This window comes from Nelumbo lutea, chromosome 7, assembly GCF_056320005.1.
Source record: "Nelumbo lutea isolate HS-2025 chromosome 7, American lotus-T2T, whole genome shotgun sequence".
Lineage (NCBI taxonomy): Eukaryota > Viridiplantae > Streptophyta > Magnoliopsida > Proteales > Nelumbonaceae > Nelumbo > Nelumbo lutea.
This window is the reverse complement of record NC_142690.1, coordinates 5,468,222-5,482,708: the sequence shown is the minus strand read 5'-3', so window position 1 is coordinate 5,482,708 and position 14,487 is coordinate 5,468,222. Positions and strand designations below refer to the sequence as shown.

Sequence of the window (14,487 nt, the reverse complement as noted above, 5' to 3'; positions counted from 1 at the left end):
CGGTTAGGCAGTGACGGTTCTATCTCAGTAGAAGGGACGACGGCCGAGTTGACAAGCGCAAGGGTAATCATACCCGATCTGACAAGGGCCTCGGGACGAGTACGCGAAGCGACTATAAGATCCCCCTGCCCCCCGACAACGGAGGTATGCAAACTTTGCGCTATCTGGTATTACCTTGCTTTTGAAAGATTCTAACTTGAGCTTCGGAGCCTCTACACCGGGTTCCCCCCGGAGCTTTCTCATCTCTCCCGTTTCAGGATCCCTGCTACCCCGTTCGAAAGTAAGGCAGCGGACAGCTAAGACCAGCCGGATCGCGCTCCATCATATATATTTTGTATTTTTCTATAAAGGTTAAAATGACAATATAAGGTTAAAATGACAATATATTAATACCCGTTAGTATGTCTAAATATGATGAGTTTTAGACATTTTGAGAAATTGTGGTGAATTTAAAAAAAACAATTGCTCAAAATTTATGATGAATTTTAGACAATTTCCCCAACATTTAAAACAAAGACTTTATGGTGGAGGGAGAATACAAGGAAGTAAGCATTAGCATCCAGCGTAGAATTTGCAGGGGAGGGAATTCCGATGGAAGCAAAGATTCCATACTGAGACAGCCCAGATTGCTCCCGTCACCCAACGCCCTTCCCCATAATTTTTTTTTTTATATAAAAATCCATTCATCGATGGAAGCGCTGCATTTAATTTTTCAAATCTGCGGCCCAATCAACAACTAACACGATAGAGATCACACCATTTATCCAGCGTGATCGCTCCCGCTCAATCTACCACCCTTTTTTTATCAACTCGTACCAAGGGAAAAGGTAAAGATAAAAGAAAAATAAGACTTTAAGGTCCAATGCAGATTTCTAATTTGTACTGCAGAGTTATAACCATTGAAAAGGTCAAAAATTTTTATTCCATACATCAATGCTCCTCTATGAATTGGCATCAATTCCGATCTGGCACCCATCCTAATTATACATTGGGTCTAAAAATTCTAACCCTAGGTTGAACCCTCATTCTTTCATTTTATTTTAGAAAGAATGATTGTTTCGCCCATCTCAGAATTCTTAACCCTATAATGGAATTAATTTGAACGGTGGATTGATGTCATATTCACGGATAGGATGCTCTTTATAGGAGGGATTACTAATAGATTATGGGAGACTAATTTTAAAATTCTGCAGTAAATTATACAGTTTATTTTATCACCTTTTGTTACTGTTACTTAACACAGTCATTACACAAATAAATTTGTGTAGGTGATTGGAATTGGGATCTAGTCCTAACAGAACGTGCCTCATACCAATCTCATGGCCACAACTCACTCTCTCCATAAATACTAAATACAAGTACAGGACACTCTCTTCCAGATGTGTGGCCAAGAAACGCTATAAGGTCGGTGTGAGGCTGAGGAGCAGATCCGGACTCAGGTGATTGGGCGTCCAATGCTTGAACCCACAGCATTGCAATGATGGACATGGACTCAATTCCTTGGATATCACATCTCTTGCAGGTAGGAGTAGGACCCTTTTAGTGGTGGGCTCAGATGTGAATGTAATGTTGTTCTGCTAGCTCATCCCCAGACTCTAGGACAAATGTAATTGATTTTTGGGAGAATAACTGTTCAGCACACAGCACACCCAGAATTCTTAACCCTACTTACAGGTGGGATGAATCTGGATTGTGGATTGATGCCAAATTTATGGGCAGGATGCAAAATTTATAGGGGACTATCACCGATATCGGCGTATCAGCCTATATCAGCCTATATCTATATTTAGAACCTTGACTATTAATAAACTATGAGAATTATAATTTCAAATTTCTGCTGTGGAGTGCAGTGTTCTTCATCATTGATTTTTCTGAAAAGGTCTTTTATAGATGGTCTCAAATGCTACACGTGTTGTACTAAGACGGTTCCACATGTCTTCTTGTTGAACTTTGGGCTGGACCTGATATCCTACCCACTCCTCTAGACCATCCCAAGCAACGCCAAGGTGCAATACCCCATTGATCAGTTAGTGGAGCTTCTATCAATTGGCCACCAGCTCACTTTCTATCCTTTTAGCATAATGGGAAATAAATTCTAGGCTTTACCACAAGTCGCTCTCTCTCTCTCTCTCTCTCTCTCTGACTATGCTTAGCTATAACCAAGAAATGATGTTCCCAAGTGCACCTCCATTTGGGTCGATTCAAAAAGTTGAGAGCATGTCCTCATAACTTGATAGTCAACTTCAAAATCGAAGATTGGAAGGAAAAAGAAAATAAGCAAGGACATAGATGTTTGTGCTTTTTGTCATTGTTCTGGTCATATAGATTTGCAAGCCCAAAATGACCCCAAAACATGAAATCTTGAGTGTGGCCTTGTATTGGTGAGCAAAGTTGCTGACCAGGCATGATTTGGTATGTGAAAGTGATCTTGTGCTATTATCAGTATTCACTCATTGCAATGGAGAAAGCAAAAAAGAACCACAAATTCTCTCTCTCTCTCTCTCTCTCATCCCACTGAGCTCTGGGGGTGCTAAGTGGGGGCCATTGCTGCTGATTTTGCTTGCCATTTTCTTGCTTTAGCTATTGCCTTCCTTTGGGAGGGTTTTTGGTTATATGGATGCAACTGTGAGGAACCTGCTTGTGTCATTGCTGGGGTATTTGATACTTTATTTTTACTGTGAGCATGAGTGCCAATCCAAAGTCTGAAAGGCATGAACCAGAAAGCTCAACAGTGGAGTTCAGGGCATATTATACTGATGCTATCTAAGTCTAATACCCCAAAAGAAAATCAAGACAAGATCATTGGATTCTTTCACCCCAAGGAACACCAAAACTGTATCTGGGTATCAACAGCATTCAATACAAATTACTTTGCTGTTACTTCTTAGTCATTGTTTCCTCGTTTGGTTACATGGAAACATGGATCTGCTTCTTTGCACGCTAACTGTAACTGGGTCTTGGAGTAGAATGGAATCCAGACAGTGGAGATTGAATGCAATTTTAATCATGTTATGAAAAGGCCGGGCCCGGGCCCATCAAGTGCAATATGCTCATATGCCCATACATTATTAGTTAAGGCCCATCCCATTTGAGTGACAGACATGGCATCTGCTCAACTCTCACCATATGCAGGCCCACGTCTCTGATCATCTTGACTAGGATTCTCCCACCTCCACTCAGAAAAGCATTCCCCATTACTCAACTCGTAACAAAAGCAATATTTCAAATCGAAGAACCACACCTTGAATTATTTCAAATCGAAGAAAAGTTTTATTTCAATTGACCAGATTTCAGACTGCAAAGTGGACGAGGCTCTGTTTCAAGGAAATAACAACTGTTCCAGACTTCCAGTGTTCGGTGCCACGCAGTCTCCACCAAATAGTTCGGTTGTGATCAAGATGGGCTCTATATTTGGATGTTCCATCTTGAGAGCCAAATGGTAAATAAATGAATGGGGCCCATCTTTTGAAGATTCGGGCATGCCATGAATCTACCACGCTCTAAGCCTGCAGGCTGCAATTAGAGAAATCCAGTCGAGGATTGAATCTGCAAAGAACCCAAGTAGCAAAAGAAACGAATTTGGCACTGTTTGGAAATTATTTTCTTCGCAGAAATGTATAGGAACTGGAAAGTTAATGGAAATGACACCAACAAGAAACTAAGATCAGCTAAGAATCAACTGCAACACTTTGCAGGGGAGCTAAAAAATCATTACTCAATTCTTACCAAAAACAATAAAGATTCAATTCCCAAAATCCTACTGGATTAGATGACTTCTAAACATCCTCATTGTTGTGGGCCATGGAGGCAAACAAACCTTAAATTCATATTTTCCCCTTTCCCTCTTTTGGATTTATTGGAAAGCAAAAATTAAGGGAATAAAATTTGGGCGATCACAAAAAAAAAAGGATACTTAGCTTCACCTTCTCTTCAACATATCTTACAGGAATCAGACAAGAAAAGAGACTTTTGAAGTAGTATAAATATAATTTATAGATCATCCTGTAACAATCTCCAGCATTTCCCCAAAGATACTATTCTCTCAAAGAAGAATATCATATCTCCAATTTGGTAAAACCAATTTAGACAAGCAGAAAACCGTGATGGTTATCTTTCTTACCTATGGCTCCAACTACCCGAACAAGCTTTGCGCTCTCCTCGCCTTCTTTTGTTCTTGGGAACTTGAAACTCGGATGCTAAACAGGAATTTAGAGTCAACTGATCCTGTGTTAAGGTTTTTGAGGCCAGTTCAGGTTCTTTTGCTGGAAGTGGAGGAATCATGCTCTCCTTTTCTTCTTCTTTCACTTGTTCCTGAAGCTTCTCTGGGGGCTGAATAGTAACCTCAAAATTATGCAAATCTTCCTGGGTTACCTGATTATGTATCAAAACATGGTCTCCAATCTGCTGACATTAAAATAAGAGAAGAATCAGAAACTTCTGGTTGTACATTTGCCATTTTCTATATTAAAATTGAAGATAATTCTGTTAACACTAGAAACCTGTGAACCATGACAAATGTTCAAGGTTTCCATATGGGTCCAGTTAAAATGGTTTGGTAACCATTCCCCCCTATAAGTTTAGAACTTTTTCAATCTATAATGAGGGTTAAGTCCTTGGAATAATTAACACATAGAGGAAACAAATGATTAAACTTATCAAAGAAGAACATAAAGCATTTCTCCAGTACCTCTATTAGAGCAAGGAAGAAACATGAGGGGTGAGTCATTGGATTAGCATCCACGTTCCCCCAGTACCTCCATTAAAGCAAGGAGGAAATATATGATTGAACTTATGAGAGGAACATAAAGCATTTCTGTCACTTGTAGAAAGTATACGGCAATATTTCAAGGTAAGTGGTCCAGAAGAAAACAGCGGATCAACTAAAATAGGTACCACACAGTTTCATCTTCACTGCATGACAAGTCCAGCTAATTCTAAAATATAACAAAGAAGAAAAAGAAAAGTAAACAAGAAAAAGCACTTACTTACATCTTCACAAGAGTCTCCAATCTGTGGCTGATCCATAGCAACATCAGTAGTAGATAATAATCCCATTGTGCTTTCAAATATATCGGGAAGAGGAGCTGCTTCCCCGTAACTAGAAACTGCACTCTCAGGCATAACCAGGTCTCCTATATCATATTCTGACATATGCTGCGTGGGGGTATACAAAACTCCAACTGGCATAGTTTCCCCATTGCCAGGAGAACAATTAGGACTTCGAGCAGAGCTAGTGGGCACATCACCTGGCACAAGAAGGCTTAAATTCTCAGTGGAAGAGAACTTCCCAGCATTTCCAGAAATCACCTTGTCAATTCGAGTTTTCAACTTTTGAACTCGAGACTGCAAAACTTCAATATTCCAAAGGATTTGCTCTGAGGGATCATCATCCTTGAACTCAGGTTCACGCCACTCATAACCAACACCAAACTCTTCATTGCTGTTATTTTGATCTGCTGCAGGAACTGCCCGGAAGTACAACAAAATAAATAAGCAGTTAGAAGTCAACTTAATAATAATCAAGGTTCAAATTTTCGATACGATACGCCCTGTGTCGGGCGTATTGTGTCATATCGGTGGCTTCATGATATGCCTATTTACAGGTGTTTCGAGACCTCCCCCCCCCTCTTTTTAATAAAAAATATGGTTAAAAATAGGCCCAAAACCAAATTTTGAAAAAAAAAATAAAAACATAAAAGCATGTTATTTTAAGTACCGATACGCCCCTGCCGATACACAGGGGCGTATCAATATTTTGAACCTTGATAATAATAAGAGGTCTATGGGAAAAGAAACTACCATTACCCAGAACTTCTACCAAACATACAACATAGAAAGAGAAGCGTAAATAGCAAAAGTATATCCCAAAGCGTACAAATACATAGAATATAGATGTGCATGGTACTGCATAGGAACTTGTCATGCTTCAACAAAATCCACTTTTTGGTGCCACAAGAAAAGAGCTTTGAAGAATTTTACAGATCTTTGGTTGCAGAGAGAGGGAGAGAAATATGGTGAAAACTATTTTCCATGGTTCAGTTGTTCAAAGAAATTGACAGAAGAGAAAATAGAAAACAAATAAGGTTTATATCTTTATCTATCTATATATTCACTTTCTTTGATCTTTTCTGAACCACTTTTGTGTCAGATCTCCGTACATGGATATACGCACAAGGCCAATTAGCTTAAGTATTTAAATACAAAGACCAGAAGATTGTGGTGATTTTATATATCATGGACTCAACTCAACTAAGCATTGTCCCAACTATATGAGGTCAGTTACATGAATCCTGTTCCAGGATTCCACTCTGTTCAGAGCAATCTCCATTATGGACCCTTCATTTTAGTTTTTCACTACTTCAAACCATTTCAATTTTTGGTCTGCCCTTAGCTCTTCTAGACTCTTCAACTTGTATCAGATCACTTCTTCTAACAGCCTCACAGGTGCCTGTAGAAGGTCTTCTATGCACATGAACAACATACCATGGAACCTCATAGTCAATTCATCCATGATTTAATACATGACTCTCCTAATTCCTATTCTCACTCTGGTTGCCATGTTTCTTTTTGCTTTCTATGCTCATATCCTACCACATAGGACCATTCTACATAACACTATTAACTTTCTAGCCACCCATTAGTTGCAGTTGTGAATACTACAATTTTGAATTGATTTTCTTCATTTTCCCATCTGAACATCCTGCTGGCCAGTTTTGCAGACAATACATTATTGAACTGTTGTCAACTCCCCCCTCCCCCTCCCCACAAAAGAAAAAAGGCATGCATACATACAACAGATCAGACCTAACATCCAAATAGGATTGTGCATTGAACTTTTTTTTATCAGCAGAAAACGAATTTACTGATGAAAATTTAGGAGTTACAAGAGCTTGTTTAAATTCCATCCAAAACAACAAAAATTGCAGATTTGCCCAAAACATTTGCTGTCTCACAGTCCCTTGTTTGACCAAAGAACCTGCCATTCCATTTGCTGTTCTTACCCACTTAAAGGCAACATTTAGTTCTCTTGTTAGGCTTACAATCTCCCTGAATTTATACTGGAATACCCACAGAATCTGGGAACTGTTCTTGGTCTATGAGATGACTACTTGGGAATCCCCTTCCACCTCTATATTGTGGAAGCCCAATTGTTTTGTAAGCCTTAACACCTGCAGTAAACCAGTTCTGCTGTCAATGCATCACCATGCTCCAAGGGTCCTGAATAAAGGGCCACCACTCTACCTTCTATAGTTATGGGAAGCATCTTTATCCTTTTTATTTATATAGATTACAAAACATACTGAAACAGTAGATGGTTGGTGCAATTGCTTTCCCTCATCATTGCTGTTCTGTGCCCTCACTCTGGCCCTTTTTCTTTCATCATCATCATCCATGCCTTATCTCAATTAACTCTGGCCCTATTTCTTTAACTGTATAATTTAGATTCCCTCAAATGGACAAAGAAAACTTTTTAATTTAGATCCTCTGCCCAGAAGACTGCTCATCTGCGGGCCCTGTTGGTTGGGCATTTAGGATTGCCACCAACCTGCCAGCTAGTTGATCAACTAAGCAGCCACCCAAACAATGGTTTTATTTCATAATCAATAAAAATGGGTTTATATGTGATATAACTAGTCAGCATTCTAATCATATTTTTTATTCCTTATTGATAGTCTTTATTAGCATATACATGTGACGGTCTCCTAATCTTGATTACACCACCGAACAACTTCGATTACACCAATTCTAAATTATCAATGTTTTCCCTACTTTAATCATCAACATCATCTAAGCCTTGTCCCAACTCCCAACCATATGAGGTTGGCTACACTGTTTCACCATTCCGTTCTGTTCAGTGTCATATCATCATCAAATTATGGGCACTTATATCATATCTTACTACTTCCACCCAAGTCCTTTTTGGACTGCCCCTATCTCTTCTAGACCCTTCAACTGGTTATAGATCATTTCTTCTAACAGGTGTTGAAGATGGTCTTCTATGCATATGACCAAACTACCTCAGTCTATTTCACTGATAAAAAGAAATGGTCTTCAGTCTTCCCTACTTTGTTTGATCTTTTTCAATGTTGTCCACATTGATGAATGATATTCTGCTCTTCTCTTATCTTCTTTGAGTTTAATTTTTGTATCAGTAACAAACTGATTCTTTCATTAATATTGAAATGGGACCCATCATTAGTTTTAAATTCACTTGGTGTCCATGGATTGTTTTAAGAACGTAAAGTATAAATTTATGTTGAATTTCTGTATGAAATCATAAATACATCAGCCCCACAACAGGGGACTGTACAATGGAGATATATAAAATGCCCATCTCATCTACTAAATTTCATTTACAAAAAAAAAAAACTCTTTCTAAAAAAAGGTATAGGGCATTCCCTTAAACAGTTTGTGTGCGTACTCCTAGCTATGAAAATTGCAGGCCTTGTATCTTTCTAGCAACCACCTCTCCTGTTTGAATTATGTTTTTGAAAATCTTAGCATTCTCTCAACTGACAGAAAAAGGGGCAATCTTCCACACACTACTTAACTGGACAATTTTATTTACTTCATATTTTTCCTTTGTTTTTTCTGATGAGTTGCTTCATAGTTTTCATTTTAAAAATCATGACAATAGCATGCCAGTAAAGATATGAAAAGTCTTTCTGTTCATTTAAAGCTTAGTTTAAATTTAACCATGAAAAAGTTCAGTTTAAGCTAAGGATTTTATGGATGCATCCTTAAATTCCATAAAGAGCTTTGTGGTAAAAGGACAAAAGTGATTTTCATCATATTGACTAAATGGTTCACTAAGTATTGAGTGCTTTAGGTTAGGTTTGTCTCTAGCGTGGATTGAGTCAGCCTTTTGTTCAGTGGGGCTACTGAATCCTCAACCACATCCCAACCCAACTTGAGAAGTAGACCCAATTTTTCAGGTCTAAGTGCAGCACATGACCAAATCCCAGTCCAACATTTGCAAAAGCTCAGGCTAGGTTTAGTTGGGTTCAAATTGGACACCCAAGCTTCACGCCTACTTTTAGGTCAATATGCTGTGAGCATCTCTCTAGCAGAAAAAGACTATGATTGAACAAATTCAGTTTTGTAGTCTTTTCTCTTTCATTTGCTTCTCCTATCAATTGTACTTTTAGGTCAATATGCTGTGAGCATCTCTCTAGCAGAAAAAGACTATGATTGAACAAATTCAGTTTTGTAGTCTTTTCTCTTTCATTTGCTTCTCCTATCAATTGATTCACAAGAAAATTCAGTTTTGTAGTACAGATGGTCTGCAGCAGAATCATTGAACAAATAGCAAGAAGCATGTAGTAGTAAAAAAAATATCATAAAAAATACCTCAAATTGCATAAAAAATCATGATTATTCTCCAATCATAGAAGACTATCTGCAGTAAAAAAAACAGTAATTGCTCTTACCCTGATCACCACAATCATCATCCACAGAAGCAACATCTACATCAGACTTCTTATTTTCTGAAAGATATGAGGTAGGTAATTTAGATACTATAAAAGAGAAGGAAAAGAAAAACCTGATGCACAAAGGGTAAAATATATGACTAGAAGCCATCTGTACCATAGTAGGAGAAAAGGCTATGATGTGGCATATATGATGGAACATCAATGATGTCTTCAGCTCTCTTTCTTTTCCTCCTCTTCATGACACTATTTCCCCTTTGTCCAGTAAATGGTAATGACCTCAATCCACAACCTTCTGATGTATGGTCTCCTAACTCCCACTGCTTTCTTTGACCATATGCTGCAAGTTCTCGATCATATTTTAATGCCTGCAACTGAAATTCCTTGAGCCGCAATTCTATCCACTTACACCGCCACATTAGAGGCCGTATATACCTCCTCCAATGAGCTGTCAACTTCTTCTTCCTGGAAATTTAAGCGGAAGAGGTTCGAACTCATATAAAGCATAGCAGAACAAGCATGAACATCTAATCAAAATATCATCAGGCAATAATGTCAAATAATCAACTAATATATGCAGAAACAGTTTACCTTCCACAGTTTTTTACTGTTGTGAAGGAGGATTCAAGAAGAAATGAGACAGGAACATAGCCTACCGAACCAGTCAAAGCATGCTCAAGACAGTAAAATACACAGGAAATAGATGCTCACCATACATTACCCCCCCCCCCAACACCACCTAGGCTAATCTCCACCTCATCAATACCAATTTCAACACCCATCAGAAGGAAACATTCATGGATTTCTTTTGATGAATGGCATGGAAATTATATTGTAATAAGATAAAAAATATATAAATTGTATAAAAAAAGGGGTTCCATAAGCTCTTAGTTTTATAATAGCACAATAGGCCTACAATGCAGAGCCTCCATTTAAGCTTCTGCAAACTCCTGCAAGTTTGAATTAACAAATCACAAATACCTCGATGCATCAGTGAGGGTGACTTGAGATGTGTAGTTCTTTGGGAATGATACCCTCATGCCGTTTCTTCCTTATTTTAATCTGATCATTTAACCTAATCAAGGAAAGGATGTATTTTTTATTTGATTATTACAAATAGAATTTGATACCCAAAAAAAAAAGTGCGTTGTCATGATCTTCAATCCTCCATGAAAGCTTTGACAACATTGGCGATGATAAGATCTCTTTGTTAACAAGAAACTTGATAAGATCTCTCAATCCAGATTATTAATTCCTTATCATACGATGTCGGTGACATCTTGACTTCCATTTTGAAGAAGGGAGAATTCTAGACATACTAACTATAGGTCCTTAGTTACTAATGATATATTGCCTATTATCCTTTTTCTATCTGCCTGCAGGAAAGTACTGAGGATCATTATGAAAAATATGACACCCTATATGTTATAATGTTAATTTAATACATTGTAGGAAGGCAGCAGTTGTTTTGGACCTGTTTGTAAGACTGCCTTTGACTAAGGGCTTTCCAATCGGCCTATGGATGGTGGCAGTTGTAATCTTTAGTTCTCGTTATCAATGAAAGTTACCATTTCCTATAAAAAATATATATATATTGTAGGAAAGCAAGGTTAAGATCTTCATGACGCACTGATCTTCTCACCAAAGAATGGGAAGCAAGATAGATTTCAGAAAGGAAGCACTAAGGACTAAGAGTAAAGAGACAACTCTTTTCTGTATAAACATAAAGCAGAGATAAGAGGACAAAGAGAGAGGGAGAGAGAGAGAGAGAGAGAACTGGTTAGAACCAGAATTCAGTAAAGCAAATCAACTCCTCTGATTTTCAGCTACAATGACTCTATTTATAGACTCAACCTAAGGGCTTGGGTCTCCCTTAACAAGCTCCAATTTGGATTAGGAAATTGACCAGGAAAAAAGAAAAGGAAAAAAAAAATCCATTACTTTATAACTAAGAGAAACCCCGTAAGGACACTCAATTACAGACATCCAACTCTAATCATATTGAAATTAAATAAACAAAAGACAAGTCAAAGATGAACCAAGAATAGAAGCTTCTCTAACCTGTCATAAGCTAACACCTTTTGTGAGGAAAAACATGAGAAACATAAGAATCTCCAGATTGTGGGGAAGGCATAAAAAACATACACTTACCCCAAGCAATTAATAAGAAAAGTTACATTCAACTAAACACATGATTACTTTAATCTTTCAACTTTATGAGCAACAATATGATAAAGAATATGATGCATTTGTGTCTATGTTCATGCATCCGGATCTTTGGAAATTATGAAGGCCATAACTATTACAACTCATGGCTCCAACCCAAATTGGTATGTTTTAATGCAATCGTGCAAAAGGAGTAGAAAACACTATTTTCATTGTATAAGGGGCAAAATATATCTGAAATATTTCAGACCAAAAAAAATCCACCCATTTTACACCAAAAACAAATGGCCCCTAAATTGATCACAATAGTTGCAACAACTTCCATTTATGAATACTGAACAGCTGAGCTGATAGCCTCAAATAAAATTTGTATAAATGATGAGAGTTTCACATGTTTCTTAAGTTGGGCCTCCTGTGATACACTTAAACCTGGATTTTGGATTCTTTTAGTGTCATCACTTCATTTAGTAATACTGCAGAAAGGAAACAAGTTCCGGTAACATCAAAATCTTTGTTAAGCATATGCATAAAACCTTTGATAAAGCTTTCAAGATATAAATTATATGGAAAGTGTCACAAAAATGGTACTGGATTATATATACACATATGCATGTGCATGTGCTAAATTATAAAATGGTCTAAGATATTTAAGTGTTCTTTCTTTCTTTCTTTTCTATTTATTTTCTTTTTTTGTTGGAGATATATGGGGAAGCGTAGTGATTAATAGGTGAATATGGGTCCTAAAGACAGATTAATGCATCAGCACTCACAAATTCTACCACTGAAAATGTGGGCGTCTTCAAAGGCTGACACTATAGGCATCCCACTGCTAATCACCATGAATGAAGATATAGTAATTATGATAATACCCACACTAAACACAAATAAAAGGGAAAAATACCTTTTTCGAAAAAGACTATCAAGCCCATCAAAGAAAGTAGAAGCCAAATCATTGTCATCACAGTACCGAGACTCCACTTCAGCATCACTCAACCTTGAATTATCCTCAGTTCCCGAAATTGTGTCACCAAAAGAACTTGAGTATTCAGTTGCATCTGGATCGTCAGCTTCATCCAAGCTATTAGCATTAGTGTTCATACATTCAATTATATCAACTTCCACATCCATGGCCTCATCTTCTACCTTAGTATGTTGATCCAACAAACATTCAATATCAAACGTGGTGTCCTCACAATTACTCATACACCTAAGCCCCTGTTCATCCCGGGTCGCCAAGAATACTCCATTCGCTTTCTCCAATGCAATTTTTACATTATCCTTTGGTTTACTTTCTGGGTCTGGATCAACAAAGATTTGGGAAGGGTCCATGCTGCAATTTCACCCAAACTCAAGTCATCTTCCCAACAAGAGACTCAAAAATTTCCTTCGTAGTTTACCTGCAATTAGATCAAACTGCTCGAGTTTAAGTCCACTGTGCTATTACTGGAAATGTAAGAAATCGATTTCCAAATTCAATTCAGTATCTAAAAGTATACAAGTACATATATAATGTAGCTCAAAAGAAAGATATATGATGTATGACCGAATAATGATTCAAATATGGATTCCACTGGGAAAACCTTCCAAGCTTCCATTTCTTTTACTTCTGAAAAAAGTGTGCAAAAGAATATAATTCCTTTCTGGTTCACCGCGGACCAACCAGGAAAAAAAGAAAAAAGAACAGTGTATTCATTAGAAAATGGAATGAAAGCAAAGAACAACTGAAATAAAAGTAAGAAACACTGAAATGCTAACGATTAGAATAAACTAGAAATCAGGACTTCTAAAATCAGAAGCCTCTAATCACTGGACCCTAAAACAAACGTGGTAATCCATTAATTTCACAATACAGAGGCAAATGATCTAAATGAGTTCACTGTGTGCAACCAAAGATTCAAGTGAAGACCAAATGATTTCTTGATTGTTCTCAGCAATTAAAAAGTAACTACATGCTCAACCCATATTATACTTAATAATGACAACTCTAAAAATCAAGTTTAATTGATGTACTATGAACTGAGCCGATGGGAACACGGAAAAAGCAGCTAAATGAGCTTCGTTATGCCCAACTGAACCCTTGAAGTTCAGGCCAATAACGAATAACTTTCGTTTCTGAAGAAGAATACGTTACCGAGAAAGCCCGAGTAGTCAAGCAGGACTCTAGTCTTCCGCCTCCTCTGCCGCGTTACTGCAGTTACTACGTAGCTTGCTCCATGACAAGAAAAGGCATGAACCCTAAAACCCGCCAGTTAAGACAACCCGGTTTCACAATGGGTTCGACCGGTCCTACGATCACTATTTTGTCTGTCCATGACTATGACTCTGACTTCTAGGTTATAGCAAAGTAGCAATGCATCTTGGTCTTGGACGGGTTGAATCGGGTTCAATGCTACCCAGACCCAACCGATCCAATCATAAGATTATAACGTCCGATTCATATCTAACCCAAACCGATGTTAAGCCCGAATTTATCACCCTAGACTCACCCTGGATTGAATTGGCTGAAATGACTCATTGTTTGGGTAATATCACAAATAACCCAATTTCAATTGGATCTGGCTCACAACCTTCTTAATAATTTATTTCACTTAAAAACAAAAGCAATAGAACATAATGGGTCATTCGTTTTTTTTTTTTTTAATTGGAAACCGTTAGGCAACTAATTCCATTTTACTTCAATCCCAGTCCCTGGCCAAAAATCATTGAATCAGTCAATGGCCCATTGACTTGAGTGTTCGAACCGCCAACCTGCTGACCTGTTTAATGGTTTTTTATTTTTATTTTTTTTGTCAAAACGGGTCATTTGTTCGAACAGGACGGTCAAATCGTCTACTCGAAAACTGGCCAGAATGATTCCATTTTCGGGTCGTATGAGTCGCACACTCGAATG

The 14,487-nt window shown here is 37.7% G+C and overlaps 1 protein-coding gene across 12 annotated transcripts; it reads right to left on the bottom strand.

Annotated features, from left to right (window-relative positions):
- Positions 1-3,220: 3,220 nt before the first annotated feature.
- Positions 3,221-13,864, bottom strand: LOC148844798 (uncharacterized). 12 transcript variants are annotated; one of them, XM_088955297.1, is made up of 7 exons: positions 13,729-13,864; positions 12,499-12,994; positions 9,589-9,896; positions 9,432-9,488; positions 4,990-5,465; positions 4,121-4,404; positions 3,221-3,546 (listed from the first exon to the last, which is right to left on the bottom strand). In XM_088955297.1, exons 2-7 carry the CDS (start codon positions 12,924-12,926, stop codon positions 3,501-3,503), a joined length of 1,599 nt encoding a protein of 532 aa, XP_088811423.1. In that variant the 5' UTR covers positions 12,927-12,994; positions 13,729-13,864; the 3' UTR covers positions 3,221-3,500. The 12 variants fall into 12 exon arrangements, with proteins under 12 accessions (XP_088811423.1, XP_088811429.1, XP_088811426.1 ...); XM_088955303.1 differs by having other exon boundaries at positions 4,121-4,401; XM_088955300.1 differs by having other exon boundaries at positions 12,499-13,010; positions 13,729-13,790.
- Between the last annotated feature and the right edge of the window lie 623 nt (positions 13,865-14,487).